This window comes from Larimichthys crocea, chromosome XII, assembly GCF_000972845.2.
Source record: "Larimichthys crocea isolate SSNF chromosome XII, L_crocea_2.0, whole genome shotgun sequence".
NCBI classification, from domain to species: Eukaryota; Metazoa; Chordata; class Actinopteri; family Sciaenidae; genus Larimichthys; species Larimichthys crocea.
The window spans coordinates 12,084,345-12,102,131 of record NC_040022.1 but is presented as its reverse complement, the minus strand read 5'-3'; the positions used below and the strand labels follow the sequence as shown (position 1 = coordinate 12,102,131).

Here is a 17,787-nt window from a genome sequence, read left to right as displayed (position 1 = left end):
CTGGTGACTTTTTTTTTAAATACTACAGATGTAGGATACCAAAGTTAGACATTTCTAAACATAGTATCTTTAAAATGAGCATAAAGCCTGACATTCAAGTCATTCTATTCTGATGTTGCTTGTTACATGTTCATACATTTCCCCCTTCTTTATTAAGATAACTTCATCATTTGCTGTGTCCCTCAAAGCTGTAGTAGAGAACTTCTATAAAAATCTGTGAAGTTACAGGACATAAATTAGGTAAAAACCCTGGTGAGAGCTTTGCTTTCTGGGGCGGCAGTGGCTCAGAGGTGGAGCGGGTCATCCACCAATCAGATGATTGGCGGTTCAATCCCCTCCAGTCTGATACTGTTCAACATACTGAACCCTAAATTGACTCCCAAAGGCCATTGGCGTGTGAATGTGTATGAACGGTTAGCTCCTCAAACTGATGAGCAGTTGGCACCTTGCATGGCAGCAGGAAGCATTATTTAGTCAGCTTGGACAAGATTTGAAATGTCAGCACTTCTGACTGATTCCAAACTTTCCTTCAGGGCTCAAGTGAAAAAGATCTTGATCATTTCTCTTTGCACTTATTGGTCAGCAACCTGGTTGCAGGGTAGAACCACTAATCTAAATCCACTACAGTCTTTGTTTAAACAAATCCTTCATACGTTTCATCATAATGCACAATATTAATTAAATATTTTGATGTTTGTTTTAGGTACAGGATTAAAATTTGGGACTGCATTGCAGCGCTCAGAAAAGTGCTTTTAGTCTGCATTCTGTTTAAGCCACAGAATAAGGGAGCTCAATCCCAGCCAACCTGAAAACTGGACACAAACAGAACTTGTTTATAGAAATCAATTAGTATTCAGCTCTGCCACTTCTTTTTTGCATGTTGTTGTCATTAGTCTTCCTCTGCTGTCTGTTGTTATTTCTCACAATCTTGCTTTTACATGACAACAGTGTCCTGAATGCTGTTTCTACAAACTTTTTTAAAATTATTATGTTATTTATTATTGCTCAACATGCTTACATATTCCTACAAGAATTTCTAGTAACAGTATAGGATCTTTAACATCAAAATGTATTGATTATACTTACACTAGTATTCCTGATATGTGCTCTACACCTCTTTCTGTACCAGTTGGCCTTAATGATCATAACTGTGTTGGTTTTTCCCGGGAAAAAAAAAAGCTACCTAGAGCCTGTCCCAAAATTATAATGAAAAGAACTTTATAGAACATTCAATGAGGAGAATTTTCTTAATGAACTGGGCTACATTCAATAGGATGAAGTATGTGCTATTGATGATGTGGATACCTCTCTTAATTTATTTATGGATCTTTTTATGAGAATTGTTAACAATCATGCCCGGTTAAAGAAATTTACAGTTAAAGCTAAAAGTGCTCCTTGAATTGATACTGAAACAAAGAGCTTGATGTCTAAAAGGGATGAGGCTAAAAAGATTGCTGTTCTTTCTGGTTCTCTAAAGAATTATTTGACAAAAATGAATAGAGGAAAAAAACCAAAACCTGTGCTAAAGTTGCAACATCCAGTGGAAACACAACCAATTCATACTGGCACTTGAAAAATCACCACAGGCATTTGCATGAGGAGTGCATGACAAAAAAGTCTAGCAAAAAGAATACTTAGGCCCATAGTAGCCAACAGACTACAATTACAGCATCTCCTCTGCCAGTGTAACTCCGTGTGATAAGAGCAGCCGAAGACACCGGGAGACAACAACTGCCATAACACACCACATTGCCAAAGACGGATTTAAAAATCTCCTTCCCACACTGGACAGAAGATACGTGATCCCCTGACACACCTGCTTCAGTCAGGTTGCCATCCCACAGCTGTACGCGGAGTTGACCTGGCTCAAAGGCTGTATCAAAAAGGAGGAAGCACGCGGTTTTAAAAGATATTTAATTACAATAATTCAAAACTGAACTAAATGCGCAACAAAAGAATAACTGTGAGGTGTGGCAGTCAGTTGTCAGTGGTGTAGTGATGTTGTAAATGATAAATGTGCTGCAAGGGTGTTGTATGATGCGAAACATAATGAAAGAGTAAAGGCCAACTCACACCGGAAGCGGAACGGAACCGCCGCGGTCACCGTAGCAAATAGAATCCAGTCTAGTCAATGAGAGCACTCACTTTCTATTTCTTCCGCGAGCCGCGGCTGAACCTCGTAAATTTCAACAGAGCACTGCGCACCAGACAGGAAATCCGATAGAGAATCAACATAATAAACTTCCGCCCCCCTTCAAAATAAAACACAATACTCAGTTCATGTAGCTTTTTACAACTTCACATCAACGTTACGTCACGACCGGTGGCACCAGGTGATCAAAGATCGATCAAAGGGTCTCAACGAGAGACTGATTGTTGAAGTGGAACAACACACAATCATTTATGACACAACAGATGCTTTTTATAATCTGCTCCACGTCGGAGACGCAATGTCAGCTGTTTGTTGTTGTTGTTTTTTTATACACTGTTTATCGCGGGGTCTCGCGTATGTCCAGGATTCTCGCGATCTCGCGTGAATACGGCCGGCTCGCTCCGCTTCCGTTCCGCGGCTGATCCGCGTCCGGTGTGAGTTGACGCCGGGCAAAGTACCGTTCCGCTTCCGTTCCGCTTCCGTTCCGCGTTCGGTGTGAGTCCCGTGTGAGAGAGACGGGCTTTAATCACCACCCCACAGGACAACTGGCCAGGTGTACTGAGTTGCCTGAGGAGATAGAGGCAGAGAGAGAGAGAGAGAGAGAGACACCAGAGTGCCCAGCACAGGCCCTAAAAGACACCCAAAGGGGCTGTGAAACCCTTTTCCCTAGAAAGAGGTCCCATAAAGGTAAGTTTACATCTAGCAGCTACAATAAACAACCAGCACACAACCATACACCAAGGAACTATGAAGTACCCAAAGAAAATTACAAAAACAGATGTCAGCTCTACAACAACAACAAAAAAACATAATAGCGACCTACAAAACACTTCATCAGAAGACTCCAGTCCAACCAACACCATCCACCCCAGCACACCAGACTCTTGCTCCTCAGCGACAGAGACTTGCCAAGGATTTCTGTGAGCGCATCATTTGAATCAGGTGTGGTGGAGAAGGAAACATCTAAAACATGCAGGGCAGTGATCCCTGAGGACCAGGATTGAAAAACAATGATTTCCATCGCTCACCCCCACACCGGATCCCCCCTCTCATTCACAGCTTCCTGTTTCCCATGACAGCTCCCCATTCCCTCCCCTTTCCTACCACATGCACGCACATATACTCCGAGACAGTTCTTAATTTCTTCTAACGGTCCTACACTTCCTACTCCTGCATCAAGACATGTGAGACATTTCTTGTCTCAGTTTGTACCTGTGCACTGTTGACAGGAAGAGGTTTCATCTGTGACAGATACATTTCAATAACCTTCTCAGGATTAGGTTGTGGAAGAGCCCATCAGCGTTTCCATGGCACTTAGTTCCATTTTATATTCAATGATGTAGATGTGTGCTCACTGCTGTAAACGTGCAGGTGCCATGGCTGGAACACCTTTTGGGTGGCTGGAGATGGAAACTAGGAGTTGGTAATACCCAGCAAACACAAAACGTAATTTTAACGTTGGTTTCCGGTTGAAAAGACGTTGATATAAGGTTTGAATGTTTTTCAACCTCTTTTCAACTGTTTAAAAAGCGGTTACAACATCAACGTGTCACAAAACACATTTGTTTAATTTCGGTTGATAATTATGTCAGTTGTAGCTCTTAAAAGAGATTATATTGATTAAACTGATGTTTTTTCTCTAAATGAGGGAGGCGAAAACACGTCTTTAACAAGACCTAATTTCAACGCATTTAATGTTTCATACAATATCATAAATATGGACCTATATGGGCTTTGTGCTGTTAATAGAAAGCTTCCATTGTGATCAATGATGATATTTCAATGTATATATGTAAAATTACAGGATGTTGATTACTGCCGTAATGGGCATGTGCATACACTTTAGCTGCGAGCAACCCTGACCATAACCAGGAACGAGTCTCTCATCAGGTCGGTCACGTTGTCTTCGCTGCCTGAGTCAGCCAGTACTGCAGTTTTTGGTAAGTACATCTACTACTGAGTGTTTCTCAATCCTGGTCCCGGGGCCCACTGCCCTGCATGTTTTAGATGTTTCCTGTTCCATCACACCTGATTCAAATGAGTGGCTCGTTATCAGGTCACTGCAGAGCTTGATGACGAGCTGATCATTTGAATCAGGTGTGGTGGAGGAGGAAACATCTAAAACATGCAGGGCAGTGTTCCCCGAGGACCAGGATTCAACGGTCATCTGTCTACGTGATATTTGTTCAAAGAACCACCTGTGGCAACAGAAAATGCCACACTGATGCCCAACGTACTGCAGCACAGAGGAGACATGATGTTGGGGCTTCAAAATGGTTAAAAGGGACACCAATCTATGAAGGTGCAACCAATTAGCGTTGGCTATCAAGCTTATCAAAAGATAAGAATAAACAATGACTTTAATTAAATAATTTAAGCACCAGCATGTATATGCACAAACATTTAATAAAAAGACAATAAAAGCATAGATAAACAATATGGCCTAAACTACATGAAAGAACAAAGGTGCGTGTGTGTGTGTGTGTGTGTGTGTAAGAGAGAGAGAGTAATTTTTTTCATCCATTTTTTTATGTCCTTAAGGAATGTATGCAGTTTAGCTTCAAACAAGCCAGGTTTGACTGATAAATATAATTGGCTATCACTGGCATAACAATGAAAATTAATCGAGTGATTCCCAATAATGTTTCCTAAAGGAATCATATGTGAAGAAGAAGCAGTCCTAGCACAGAACCCTGTGGAACTCTGTGACTGATTTGGGGAGGGGGTTATAATTTATCATTAAAGAAGTTCATGAAGTCATTACTACTAAGACTTCCTGTCAGCCTGGCAACAGTGCTGAAGAGAAACCTGGGGTTGTTCTTGTTCTTCCTCTATTAATGAAGACTAATAGGCTGATCTGGCATTACGGAGAGCCTTCCGGTATGTTTTGAGATTATCTTGCCAGACTAAACGAGATTCTTCCAGTGTAGTGGCACGCCATTTGCGTTAAGATTTACGTGCCTCTTGCTTTTTTACTTCCTTAAATTTGGCTACAGCACTATCAGATAAACATCTGCTGTAAGAGTTTCTGCAAAAAGACTTATAGTGTCAGGCCGGACTCAAAGCAGGACTCAGGGGCAGAGGTGTCAGTGAGCTTTTTTATTGAAATAACAAAAAATCCTCGACAGAGTGAGGCTATGGCAGGCTATGAAAACAGGCCTAAACTAAGGAACACAAAATTCACTCCAAGGGAGGAAATAAAAAGTTATTAAAATCACTCACACTGAGGAAAAACAACAGGCTGCAAAACATTAACTGAAAGCACTCCAAGGGAGGCTGAAAAAAACCCCAACACTAAACACTAAGAAACAAAAGGCTAGACTAAGAAATTACAACAACAAAAAATCACTCAATCGAGGAGAAAAACAAAGAACACTCGGGCAAAAACGCTATAGCTATGGCAAGGCAAGGGAAGGGAAAAGGCTTAGGCGAACAAGCAAATGACGAAACACTTTAGCACAGGACAAAGGGAGATGCAGACAAGATATACACAGGGTAATGGAAAACAGGTGGCAACAATCAGGGCGGGGAAGACAATCAGACCGGTGACACATGAGGAAAGGCAAGTGACCTGAAACGAGAGGGCAGGTAAATATCAAAATAAAACAGGAAATGACGAGACAGAACAAAAACCCAACTTGACCTCACCGCGGTGTGACATATAGTCCAGTAATATGAACTCAAGAGTTATTTAAAAATGGTCAGATAGAAGAGGATTCTGTGGAAAGACTATTAAATTATCAATTTCGACGTCATATGAGAGAACAAGATCAAGAGTGTGGTTCAGACAATGAGTCGGTTTATTTACAATCGATTGAATCTAATAAAAAGATAAACGCAGTACTATTGTGGACGTCCACATGAATGTTAAAATCACCTACAATAATGACTTTATCTGTTTTAAGGACCAAGCCTGATAAAAATGTAGATTAAAATTCTGATTAAGGAGCACTATACACTATAACAAATAGAATTGGTTGTAATGTTTCCCAGGTTAAGTGAGTAAGGCTAAGAACAAGACTTTCAAAGAGTTATAATTTAGTTTAGGTTTAGGATTTATTAATAGACTTGAGTCACCACCGCAACTTGTACTTTGAGGAATATGCGTATTACAATGACTGGGAAGAGTGGATTCATTTGAGATAATGGATGTGTCCATAGGACCAAATAGTGGATATATTTTGATGTACACAAAAAATGTTCATGGCACTACTGAATTTTCATATCTGTCTTTCAATCTGAAGTTTATGGATTTGAATATCTTAAAGACTGAGTATCCATCTCTTGGGAAATCCACAAACTGAAACACAATATTGCATAAAAACACCTGATCAATGATGTTGTCTATACCAAACAATCCTACTGTACAAAGAACTACAAGTAACTCTAGACTGGATCTCCTGTTGTGCTACATGTGTGGAAAAAAACCTGACTCCAGTCTAGACTTTGTCTGGATGACTGTATATTTATGAAAACAGTTCACGAAATGGCCATGCCTAGGGCTGGCCTTGTTAGGAGGGCTTTGCGAGAAGGACTTGGGATAGTGGAGTTTCTTGGGAGGATAGGGATGATGTGGTCATGGGTGCAGGACTGGGTAAGCGGGTGGACAGCAGAGTTCTGGATATATTTGAGTTTATTTAGTACTTTGGATGATGTGCCATGTAAAATGCTGCTTCAGTGGTCTATTCTGGATCTGATAAAGGAATCATGGATCAGGATTGAGCAGCAAAGAAGGAGAGTGATGAAAGACAAACAGTGTTTGTTAGGTGGTTTGTTAAGTGATTAGCTCAAAGCTTAGGACTGTGTGATGAGGGAGACAGAGTAAATTTATCTATGGTGAGGCAGAGGTTATTTTGGAGGAATCAGATGACAGAGCTGGCTTCTGTCACACAGACAAATGTTAGAAGTGCTGTGTGCACTGCTGTAACAACTGATCCCCAGTGTGGTATCAATAAAGGCTATCTTATTTTAAATATCAAGGCCAATACTGTGGTATGATCCCTGACTCCTGCAATACATATGTTTAGGTTTGGTACTTTACTGAACCCTGAACTGCTGACAAACTTTACCAAGCTGGGTTTCTGCTGTTCCAGATTGGTTGCTCCTGATTCAAACTAAGATACAGCAAGTAGGTTCCACTCCATTAAGCTCTGAGCCTGGTCCCACATTTTGGCATCCAGTCTGGAAAAATGGGTGTCTCAAGTCATCATGTGCCAAGTCACACATCCAAGTGAAACAAACCAGAGGGAGAAACAATTTGAGGACTGACACCCGAACACTTTTGTTATAAGAATTTTTTAAGAAGAACCTTTGAAAAAGGAGGACTGGATTGAAAGTATCAAAGTTTAAGTTGAATTTAATATTCTTGTACAAGAAGGAGCATTTAACAGTGCAACACACAAGAGGGTTACAGAGAAAAAGGCTCCCTGAGGAGCTCTGTCAGGTGGTTTTTATACAATTCATACAAAATGGGCTGTCTCGAACATCTTCCCACTAACGATTTCCTTTTTTGGTTTTCTCCTTAGTAATGAGCATTATGTTTCTTGTCCAAAATGACACTTCCCTTAGTCTGTTTCTCATGTCCTTAAACATTTTTTAATTTCCTTTCCCAGGCAGCTTCAACAAATACATGCTATATAAGGGAAGTACACAAGATATGCAAAAAGACAAAACACACATACACTCCCTCTAAGAGTTAAAACATCTGCAGCCCAGTACAATCCTAATTTTTATAACAACTTTCTTCCCTCCTGACCTCACCATTGACCTTTGATTTCCGCCATTTCTCCACAACAATGATTTCATTATCAGGATTCAAACCATTTTACAGCATAAAATTTCATAAGCATATTTTATAAACACAATTGTATCTCTTGCGTAATACAGCTTGCAGTGAACGTCTACAGTGCATGACGGACATGTTGAGGCTGATGCAGTAACAGCGATGTGATGTGAGTCATACAGTGTATCTCTCTGCTTTAATTTTCACCATAATATTCCATTTAATACAGTTTTACATTTTTACATTACACTTCACACATTTACAGCTGCTTTGATATCTACTTCAATATATACCTACACATATCAAATGAGACAAAATACACAAGTAAATAAGACATAATAAAAACAAGAAGAAAAAAATAAACAAAATAAATAAAAAGTAATAATACATAAGACAAAACTACACCTTTCTTATTGCATTAGGAGACTCATTACAGGGCTCCATCTCTTTATAAATGTGAGTCTTTGTAGCCTTATTGCATATGTAATTTGTTCCATCTCATACTTTTTTAAGCCATATATTTTATGTTGGTGGTTCTGATTTTAACCATCTTATTGTGATACAGCCCCCAAAAGTATTTTTAACAAATAGATTTTGCCTCTCCCCTCACGTTTTATTGTTTTTATTCTTATTTTTAATGTTTACAAATGTGCTCAGTGTTCTGTGTATAGTAGACCTCATAAAGGAGGCTCGAAACTATTATCACACACGAGGCTTTTATTCTGAAGGACTCCATACCGGAAGTGTTGTTGTTGTCGCCGTGTTGTGTTGAACACCCAGACACAGCAAGTTAGCCGGTACGAGACTACGAGTGGAGAGGTAAACACCGTTTTTATGTCGGTGCGTTTGATCGAAGGGGCACAGCGAACACCGCAGAGAGAAGCAGTGACAGTGTTTCATATAGAAAGCAAAGAGCGGAGCCTGCCGGCTAGCACGCACTGCTGGGAAGCTAAAGTTATGCTAACAAGTAAGAGCACGGGCTCCCTAAACGAGACACGTAACCAGGACAACGAGACTTTCCCGCGCTTTAACCAGGGGCTAACCACGTTTCTGACATTGTTATGACGTTATGAAAGAGAGCCCACTCCTGCCTGTGTTTGTAACCTTACTCCAAATATCAGGCTGTGGAGCTAGCCGACTGAGGGCTACGGTTAATATATCAGACACGCCACTAATGTGACTTTAAGTGTTAAAGAGAAACTCTTGTGTCCTTAATAATACATACAAGTGCCCTTAAATAGAGCTTTCTTTTCACAGCAGCCAGTTTGACATGAAACCGCAGGTAAACACAGGTGTTACCAATGATACTAAATGAGGCTCCTTTGCTTTCAGGTCGAACAGACGTCAGGGTGCTGCTGCACTAACTGCTCACTAAATTACTATTATTAGTAACACCTGGTCGACCCTACCATTTCATGTCAGGGCCGCTGTGAATAAATCTATTGGTTGTGGGTTATTAGTAAATATGACAGCAGTATCAGCAGCAGAACTTGCTATGTATTTGCTATATTATGTTACGTTAGTGGTGCTGCCACCGTCTGTCACCTCACAGCAAGTGGGTTCCTGGTCGAACCTCAGCAGGGGCCTTTCTGTGTGTGGGTTCTCTCCGGGTCCTCCGGCTTCCTCCCACAGTCCAAAGACATGAACCTTAAAGGTACGTCGTGAAAGATTTGATGCCGCAGATGGAATTCAAAACGCTGGAGAGCAGCCTTCCTCCCCAGACTGCAGCTAACGCAAGTTGCCAGCTTGAAGACACTAAACCTGGCCCCACAAGGGCCAAATGAGCGAAACAAGGTTGATTTCATGAAGCAGCTTCTTACCCCTGAGCCTGACTTCAGTCTGCGCTGCAAAATAATGACAACAAGAAGTTTAATAAAGAGAGGGAGAGACGCACGCATATTAATTACAGTAAATATAATATAATACATATTGTACCTTTTAAGGTTCATTGGTGACTCTAAATTGTCCATGAGTGTGAATGGTTGTTTGTGTGTGTGTGTGTGTGTGTGTGTGTGTCAGTTATGAAAGGCCAGAGTTAACCTCACGCCTCACCTCCTCCCCAGATGAAACAGCGGAGCTTAAGCTTCCATTACACCTGACAGACGTACAGACAGAAAAAGCCACTTTCTAATTGTTGAGCCTTCAGTTTAGACTGAGCAGGGTGCAGCTCTGACACAGTACTGCCGTAAAATGTTGTGACACCAGTCGGACGGTGATAAACTTCCTTACCATTAAAACCATGAATAGTCTGACAGACAGCAGTTATCTTGCCTTAAGCCTTAAAGGGATAACATAACAAGTCATTCATTCTCATATTTTGTCTTTGAAACTCTCTGAAAGATTAATTGACATTGCACAATTTCTGCTCGTAGCCATGACGACCGACTCCTCACTTCTCAACTCCGAGCTGGAGTTACAGCAGCAAGAGGAGCTCTATCAACAGCTGCTCTTACAGGTAACATTGCTTTGTTGTTAACTGAGTGAAAATGAGACAACACAACTTTTGCTTCTCAGCAACCACTGCAAACACGCACAAAATAAAATAAAAGGGTGCAGCAAAACTGGCTGAGGATTTGATGCCATCAACACATTTGATGTTGGACAGTGGAAACAAGACTGAAAAAGTTTTTAAATTCATACAGAGAACAGCTGGTGGAGCATCTCACGATGACTGAGGTTAAGAGGCAACCCCTTCTTATCTCCTTCAGTATAGATACACTTGGACCATCCTTTACAAAGAGAATTGAGATAATGCCGTCCCACAAATTCTTGCAGCAGCAACTAAAAATGGCTGCACCGTTCAGTCATTCACAACCAGACAAACAGTGTGATGCAGACTGCAGCAGAGAAAGTGACGAGCTGATATGAAAAACTTTCTCTATTGTGACTAACTAGAAAAGCTTTTTAGTTCTCCTGACCATTCAAATGAATGTAAAACATGAATATCACATCATTCAGTGTGATGGTCAAACTCTCTCTAACTGTGACATCCAGCGTCCTTGCAGACCATCATGGAAGTTGATTAATAATCATCCATCTTTTACCATGACTATGATATGTAAATATGTGAGTAGACAGCAGGGTGAGCGTGAGAAAACATTCACAATTTGACAGATGAATGCATAAGAGCACACGATGCTTGCTTTGTAGTCCATTGTCTGTAGTTTTGTACTTTTACCACAGATTACATCATCCGTCACATCATGACGTAGTCTAGTGTAAGTGCAGTCGGATTCTCTGAGCTCTATGGTCGTCTTTATGAATTATCCTTCACATCTTTCCTTGACCTCATGATGTTTTCCATCGATGGTCAAGGAAAAGTGGTTAGGAAAGGCAGCAAAGTCTCCTCATTTCCCAGATACTTGCAGAGCTGAGGAACAGAGTAGAAAACATAGTGTGGAGTGTGAGAAATAAAGAGTATTCAAAAACTGTCTTGTCTTTTAAGTAGTTTTATAATGAGTATACACATCAACTAGTACAAGCCATCAAACAGAGTCACATCATACTATTCAGCTGGATAGGGACAGAGGGATCAAGAAGATCTGACAAATCTCCGGTCTGGAGCAAAGCTTTTTTATGGTAAGTTTTAGCTCAAAGTATAGATAAAACAAAGTTTAATAGTTACAAAAGTCACCAGATTAATTTTCCCCAACAAATACATTTTAGCTCATGTCCATTAATGGCTGTGCAGAACTGCTTGCCAGTGCAGAACTGCTTGCCAGTGCAGAAGTTGTTTTTGATTAACTGCCAACATTTTTGTAGGACTAGCTTTTCAAACTGGGAACAGGGTCAGAATTCCAAAGTAAGCCTTCAGATAAACACACAGTCTCTTTTTTCAGTAACTTGTACAGCATTTTGCTACACTGTTTATCCATTTGAATGTGTTCGACTACAACTGTTCTCTGTTTAGACAATGGGAAAGATGCAGTCTCAAAATCCAGACTCCAAACTAATCCGACCACAGCCTGGTACGTAGTTCCACAATACAGATGAATGAAATGTTCAAATTTGGAAGACAGTGCCAGTTTGTTCACATCAGTATTTTAGTGTTCTCTCTTTATTTCCCCCCCCCCCCCAGGCATCTGGTGAAGACTCTCTCAGAACCAAGCAAGCAAAAGATCTTTATCAACATCTGTCAGTCCAACTTAGTCCCACCTCCACCAGAGCTTTCCAGAGAGGAGCTCGTGGAGCTCCTCCAATCAGAAGATCCCAGCGGCTACAGGGTTCCCATGAGCCTCGGCGAGCCACACATAGAAATCGACAACAGTATGTGGGAAACAGGCTTGGCAGGCTTGTCTAAATAAACATTCTCATACACAATCCAAACAGCCTTATCTGAAAAACAAAAATAAATGAACAAAAGTTAAATAAGTTCGACAAATAATGTTTCCCACTTCAACCCACTCACTGGTAAAATAGTGGTCCATAGTGTGACAGTCCTCCATACGAGCTCTTCCTCTGGGAGAACGGCATTTGCATGTGTTGTGATGCAATGTCTCATGATGCACAGTGAGGTCAGGGATAACCTGCTAGTAAAAAGATAAGCTAAGATATCAGCGTTATGATATTTCTGGCTCCAGTAACTGATGACTAGGTCTAGTAAACTGAACTGATACAATTCTTTATTCCAATGTTATACATTGCAACATTGTGTCCATTCAAGTGTGCAGGAACAGACTTAAGCAACAGACAATGAATCATATCCTAAAAGCTTCATGAGTCAAGCTGAGCTCCACCAGGGTTCATTTCTACAGTCATCAATATGTTAATTAAAGTGTATAAACTTGTAGTGGACAAACAAAACACATCAACCAGGTCATTGTACTCCTTGGCAGGCTAACATAGTCTCTCTATTTCGTTGCTCCCCCCACGGCTGTGGACAGACGTGTCACGCAAACTTCCTGTACTTCTACACAGTGGGCCTGGGGGGTTACTATGAAAAAGATTTTATTTTACTTTATTAAGGTGCTACATAGAAGGTTGATCTCATTACCAAGTCCTTTAATGAGATTTTATGTGTCCAGTTTAAAAACAGAAAATGTTAAATAGTCACATTAAGATCTTCGTCCTCGTTCAGGTTTAGAATACCTTAGAATATTTGTCGTTGATGTATTGCAGACATCCCAAGTCTCCCGGAAGTTCCGGGAGTCTCCCTGATATTGACAGTGGCTCCCTGATGCCCGCGAGCTAGGTAAAACATCCCGGATTTTGGATTACGCGAGAGAGATTAAAAAAAATGCGAGTGCGAGCATAAAGAAAAGATAGTACCTCGCGCATCATGCTCGGATTACTTTCAGTTACATTGCGCAGGCATAGGCGAGAGGAGGGGAGGGGGGTGAGCGCGTGAGACTGAGATACAATGAGCTACATGAAGCACCCGTGCATGCATTCAAGCGAAAACTCTGTTCAGCGTGTTCTCGTGTTCAGGGCGACTGGTTGCGAGAGAGAGCGCGCCGATTCGTTTGGTCAGCAAAATACACCAATAAGCTTTCGCTGTGGGAGGGACTTCGATGTACTCTCTCCGACTTATTATTTATCACCACAGGTTTAAAAATTCTGTGTTCACTCCTTCAATCAATGCAGCTCGCGAAATGGCAGAGGGCGAATCCTCCAGTAAGAAAAAAAAAATACAAAACTCATTTTACAGCAGAGTATACGAAAGTATATCCTTGTCTTGTTAAAGTGAGGAATGATGACACCATGGCAAGGTGCACTGTGTGCAACAGTGATTTCAGCATTTCCCACGGCGGACTTAATGATTGCAAACGACATGTCGAGGTATGCCAAGTTCATCACGGCCCCCCCTATCTCCCGGAAATGACTTTTTGGAACTTGGGATGTCTGTGTATTGTCTCAATCTGTTCTGAATGCACACACAGCATTTTAGACTGTTAGAGCTCCACTGTCTCCCAGTATGGTTTGTCTTGGATTCTCATGTTCCCATGTGTCCCAAAGAGTTTCCATTTCTTTTAAGGCTCCATTTTACTTTTACTACCAGTAATGTGCAGTTTCTGACACTAAGTTTAATTCTGTATTTTACAAAGTATTTTTTATTTTTATTATATCTTACTCTTCATTTTAGGCTCTCAGGGTTGCACAGCGTATGATGTGGTCATCAACCAAGAGTTCTTCCAAATGTGCCAGGTGTGTATGTGTCTTGTTTATTAATCTATGCAACAATGTATTAATGTCATGTTAGAGTGATACTTATAATATTAGATATAATAGTATTAGTATTAATCTACATGGATCATCAACTGCTGAAGATGACACATTTTGCGTGAGACATGCAGCTTTGCAGAGATTTCCACCAACTCATGAGATGACGTTTATTGGCGAGCTAGCTACTGATATAACCTGGCAGCAATAGTTATCATTCAAACAGCTTCTTCTTCTAGAAATGAAAGGTCTGCTTTTGTCTACACAAGTCAGTGTTTCTCAAACGCTTTACCACCTCAGAAAAACGTGAATATCAACATTATGGTGGACGATAAAATAGAGCAGCATAGACCAATCCTGTTCAGCTATGAACAGTTCACACTGGAGGCAGTTTTATTCATTAAGATGATTTATTGTTACCTGTTGTTGAATCCTGTGGTGGAAAGGAACACTATGATTACAGTGTTTATGAGCCCTTCATTTCACCTCCTCTTACTATGTTGCTGTCATGTCATGTCAGCTCATAACTAATCATGGACGTTCGACTCACTACGTGTATAAAGATGGTCTGAAGACTATACTACTGCAATTTTATCGTCAGTTTTGAAATATAATATTATTCTATTGTGAATACAGTATCATGTTAATTTGTGCTTCCATTTCCAGCTGTGTGTAGAATTTAGTGACATCTATTTAAGTTGTGATTACAACCCCCTTGCTTCACCCTTCCCCTTCTAGTGTGAAGAAGAAAATCTGACATGAAAAATGTTAAGAAGGCCAGCGCCTCTGTGGATATAAAAGGCTGGTTCTAAAGTTACAAAAACACAATGATTCTTATTTTAAGGGGATTATATACAAATGAAAGCAAAGTTATGCACATTATATTTCATTTCTGCCATATTCTGTAAATGGAGCCTCCTAGATCTAACAGTGGATCTTTATAAAGACGTTTCTGAATTAAAAAATCAGGAATTACTTGGACTACAAACGCTGCGTGAAAATGACCTGATGTCCTAACAATGTGAAATGTATTTGTGTCTCACAGAAGGATCCCTTGTTCCAGCAATTTGTTATTCTGGTGTCTTTAGAGGGTTTAGAGAACAAATACAGTCTGGAGCTAAGCAGAGGTTAGTGTGTGTTTCATGTGTGTAACCTTTCCTTTGGTCTTGGTGGCCATCATTGAAATTTGTTTTTGTTCTTTGTGTCTCTGCAGACTGGAAGGTGCTGAAGAACCGGAAGTTTTTGGGTTCTGTTAGCGAGCAGAACATCCGGACAAAGAGCAGACCGGTGATTCAAGAGCTGAAGCCTCAGTATGTCGCCCTGACTGTCTCTCTGACTGCATAAACATATTCAACATGTGAAGCCTGTCACAGGGTTCCTGTCAAGTTACACAGGAAACCAGAACAACAACCAGTGAAATCTTTGAGTTTGGCCACAAAGACACAGTTAACTTCTTGAATATGAAAACAATGGTGTCTTTTTCCCTTCAGGAAGTCCTTGTTGAGAGTAAGCGGGACACACAAATAGCCGGGTTTCATTTTGAGTCATTTAACAGTTCACAACTCCACCAATGGCCGTTACACTGTTTTAGATGTAGTTTTCTGGAGTTCTCCTTATTATTGATTATTATTATCACTATTGTGTCAGTTTCATTAAGTGTGATCATTAAAACTGAAATGTGTACAGTACATTTCTTAAATTTAGAAGACAGGTTGTTTTCCAGTGAGTTGCAAACGTGAATTTGAGTGTGATGACGTGTTCCTTGTCATACAGGGAGAGCTCCACTGCTCCAGCTAAGAGGTACACCTCTTTTTCTCTGCATGTTTACACAGCAGTCTTCTTGTTTTCTTTTCCTCGACTGTCCCTACATAACCTGAAGAACTTTCTCCCCCCCAGACCAGAGTTCACTTTCGTCGTGGAGCCCCCAGCTGGTGACCCCGAGTACCTGATTGCAGAAATAAAGCTACCAGGAGTGGTGAGACATGCAATACACACAGACATAATACAAACAAATTTAAAATCTTCTTCTTCTCTTCTACTCAGTCCCTCTTCCTCTGGAGTCATGCATTTTGTTTCCGTTAAAAGTCTTATGTAGGAAACAGTCTCCCCAAAAGCCACCAGCAGCCACCAACTGTGAAGCAGCTGCAGTCATGTGACATACACTGAATGCCTGAGTTAGCCACCAGTGCTAAATGCTAAATAATCATCTGTCTAAACGTGGATTTATACTCTCTCTGTTGGAGGTTCAGTTTGAAACGACACACATTTATTCACGTTCATGACAAAGAGCATCACTATGAAACCAAACCTTAGAGGAGGGACTGTTGCTGTAACAAGATTAAAATGCAGAATTTAGAGTAACAAAAGCAGCTCTGTGATGTTATTTATTTGTTTTCGAGGATTTTTCACTGCGGCCAAACTCAGACGGTTGCATTTGACTTTCATACTCAGCTAGTAACTTATTCCTCGTGCCGAATCATCTCGGAAAAGTGAAGCAAACTGTTTGAGACATTTTCGACCAACTGAGTTTTAGCTTTAGCTCAGTTGTGTTTTGAGCCGACAAAATCTGCCCTTGTTTGTTTTTGTTTACTTTTGTAAGATAATTCTTTAAAAGATGGTGAGGAATTTGATGTAAATCTGTCACTGTTTCCACAGTGAACTGTGTATGTGCTGTGTGAGAACAGAAAGCTCGACAGTAACTAAGGAGGACAAGGCTCAGATAGTCAGATGCACAGAGGCACATCTCTCTCCCCTCCAGAATCCAGAATAACTTTAAAAATTACACGTGCGTTCATACTTTAGTAGAAACAATTGAAGTGTTGACAGTTCAGATGGTCTCATAGACAGTCTGTGTGAAGTCAGATGCTCAGCCGGGGGAACTTGTCTCCTGTGCAGACGTCGTCTCGCTCTCTGATACTGGACGTCGGAGAGGACCGGCTGGTGTTAACGGCTCGGCCCTCACTCTTCCATCTCGACGTCTTCCATCCCTTCCTCATTGACCAGGAGAGCAGTGTGGCGCAGTACAACAACAGCACTCAGGTACAAAACACACACGTGTTACATAATACTCCACACAACAATTATGTACACATCACAAACAACACCACTAAAACCGACATTCTGACACACATACACACGTGTTTGAATCTTGACATAATGTGTTCCTGTTTTCTTTTCACAGATCCTTACAGTCACCATGCCTGTTGTGTCTTCATGAAACTTCAGGGTCTTTTTTTTTTTTTTTGTCCAAAAATGCTGTGATAATAAAAGTTTTTCTGAATGCTGCTGCTAATCCACTCTCAGACTACTGGTCGTCACACACCAACATTTCCTGCCCTGTTTCCGGTTGTTTACTGACACTGACTGGGAACATAAAGTACTCAGTACTGTCAAAACCAAATATCTGATCCAAGCAGAAAAAAAACAGAAAACATGAAAAGCTCAAAATCTACTCCCAAATGGCAATATTACATTGTTTAGATGAAACTTTTAAATAGTCAGCACCAACTATGAAATAAGAAAATACGTGAAACTTTCTGATTTCATTTCATTTGGCACCAAACTACTTTCACAAACTACGCTACACTACTATGTTTTTTCACCAGCCTCAGCCAGAATCAACCGAGGTACAACAACCAGTCCAATTTTTTAAAAAAAGAAAAAAAAAAAGATCTAACTTATATTGACGTCAGTT

At 40.7% G+C, this 17,787-nt stretch overlaps 1 protein-coding gene across 1 annotated transcript; it reads left to right on the top strand.

Moving 5' to 3' along the window:
* The first annotated feature begins 8,768 nt into the window (after positions 1-8,768).
* On the top strand, positions 8,769-17,389 carry pih1d1 (PIH1 domain containing 1). Its single transcript, XM_027285520.1, has 11 exons — positions 8,769-8,901; positions 10,307-10,389; positions 11,845-11,906; positions 12,013-12,200; positions 14,017-14,078; positions 15,139-15,220; positions 15,307-15,403; positions 15,867-15,893; positions 15,990-16,068; positions 16,989-17,132; positions 17,275-17,389. Exons 1-11 carry the CDS (start codon positions 8,769-8,771, stop codon positions 17,308-17,310), a joined length of 993 nt encoding a protein of 330 aa, XP_027141321.1. The 3' UTR covers positions 17,311-17,389.
* Positions 17,390-17,787: the final 398 nt, after the last annotated feature.

Bases quoted from the DNA above. Each gene is read 5' to 3' on its own strand.
- pih1d1 (XM_027285520.1), top strand. From the start codon at position 8,769: ATGTCGGTGCGTTTGATCGAAGGGGCACAGCGAACACCGCAGAGAGAA. The intron at 12,201-14,016 runs GTATGTGGGAAA...TCTTCATTTTAG, and splicing joins ACACATAGAAATCGACAACA to GCTCTCAGGGTTGCACAGCG. The intron at 16,069-16,988 runs GTGAGACATGCA...TCTCCTGTGCAG, and splicing joins AAATAAAGCTACCAGGAGTG to ACGTCGTCTCGCTCTCTGAT.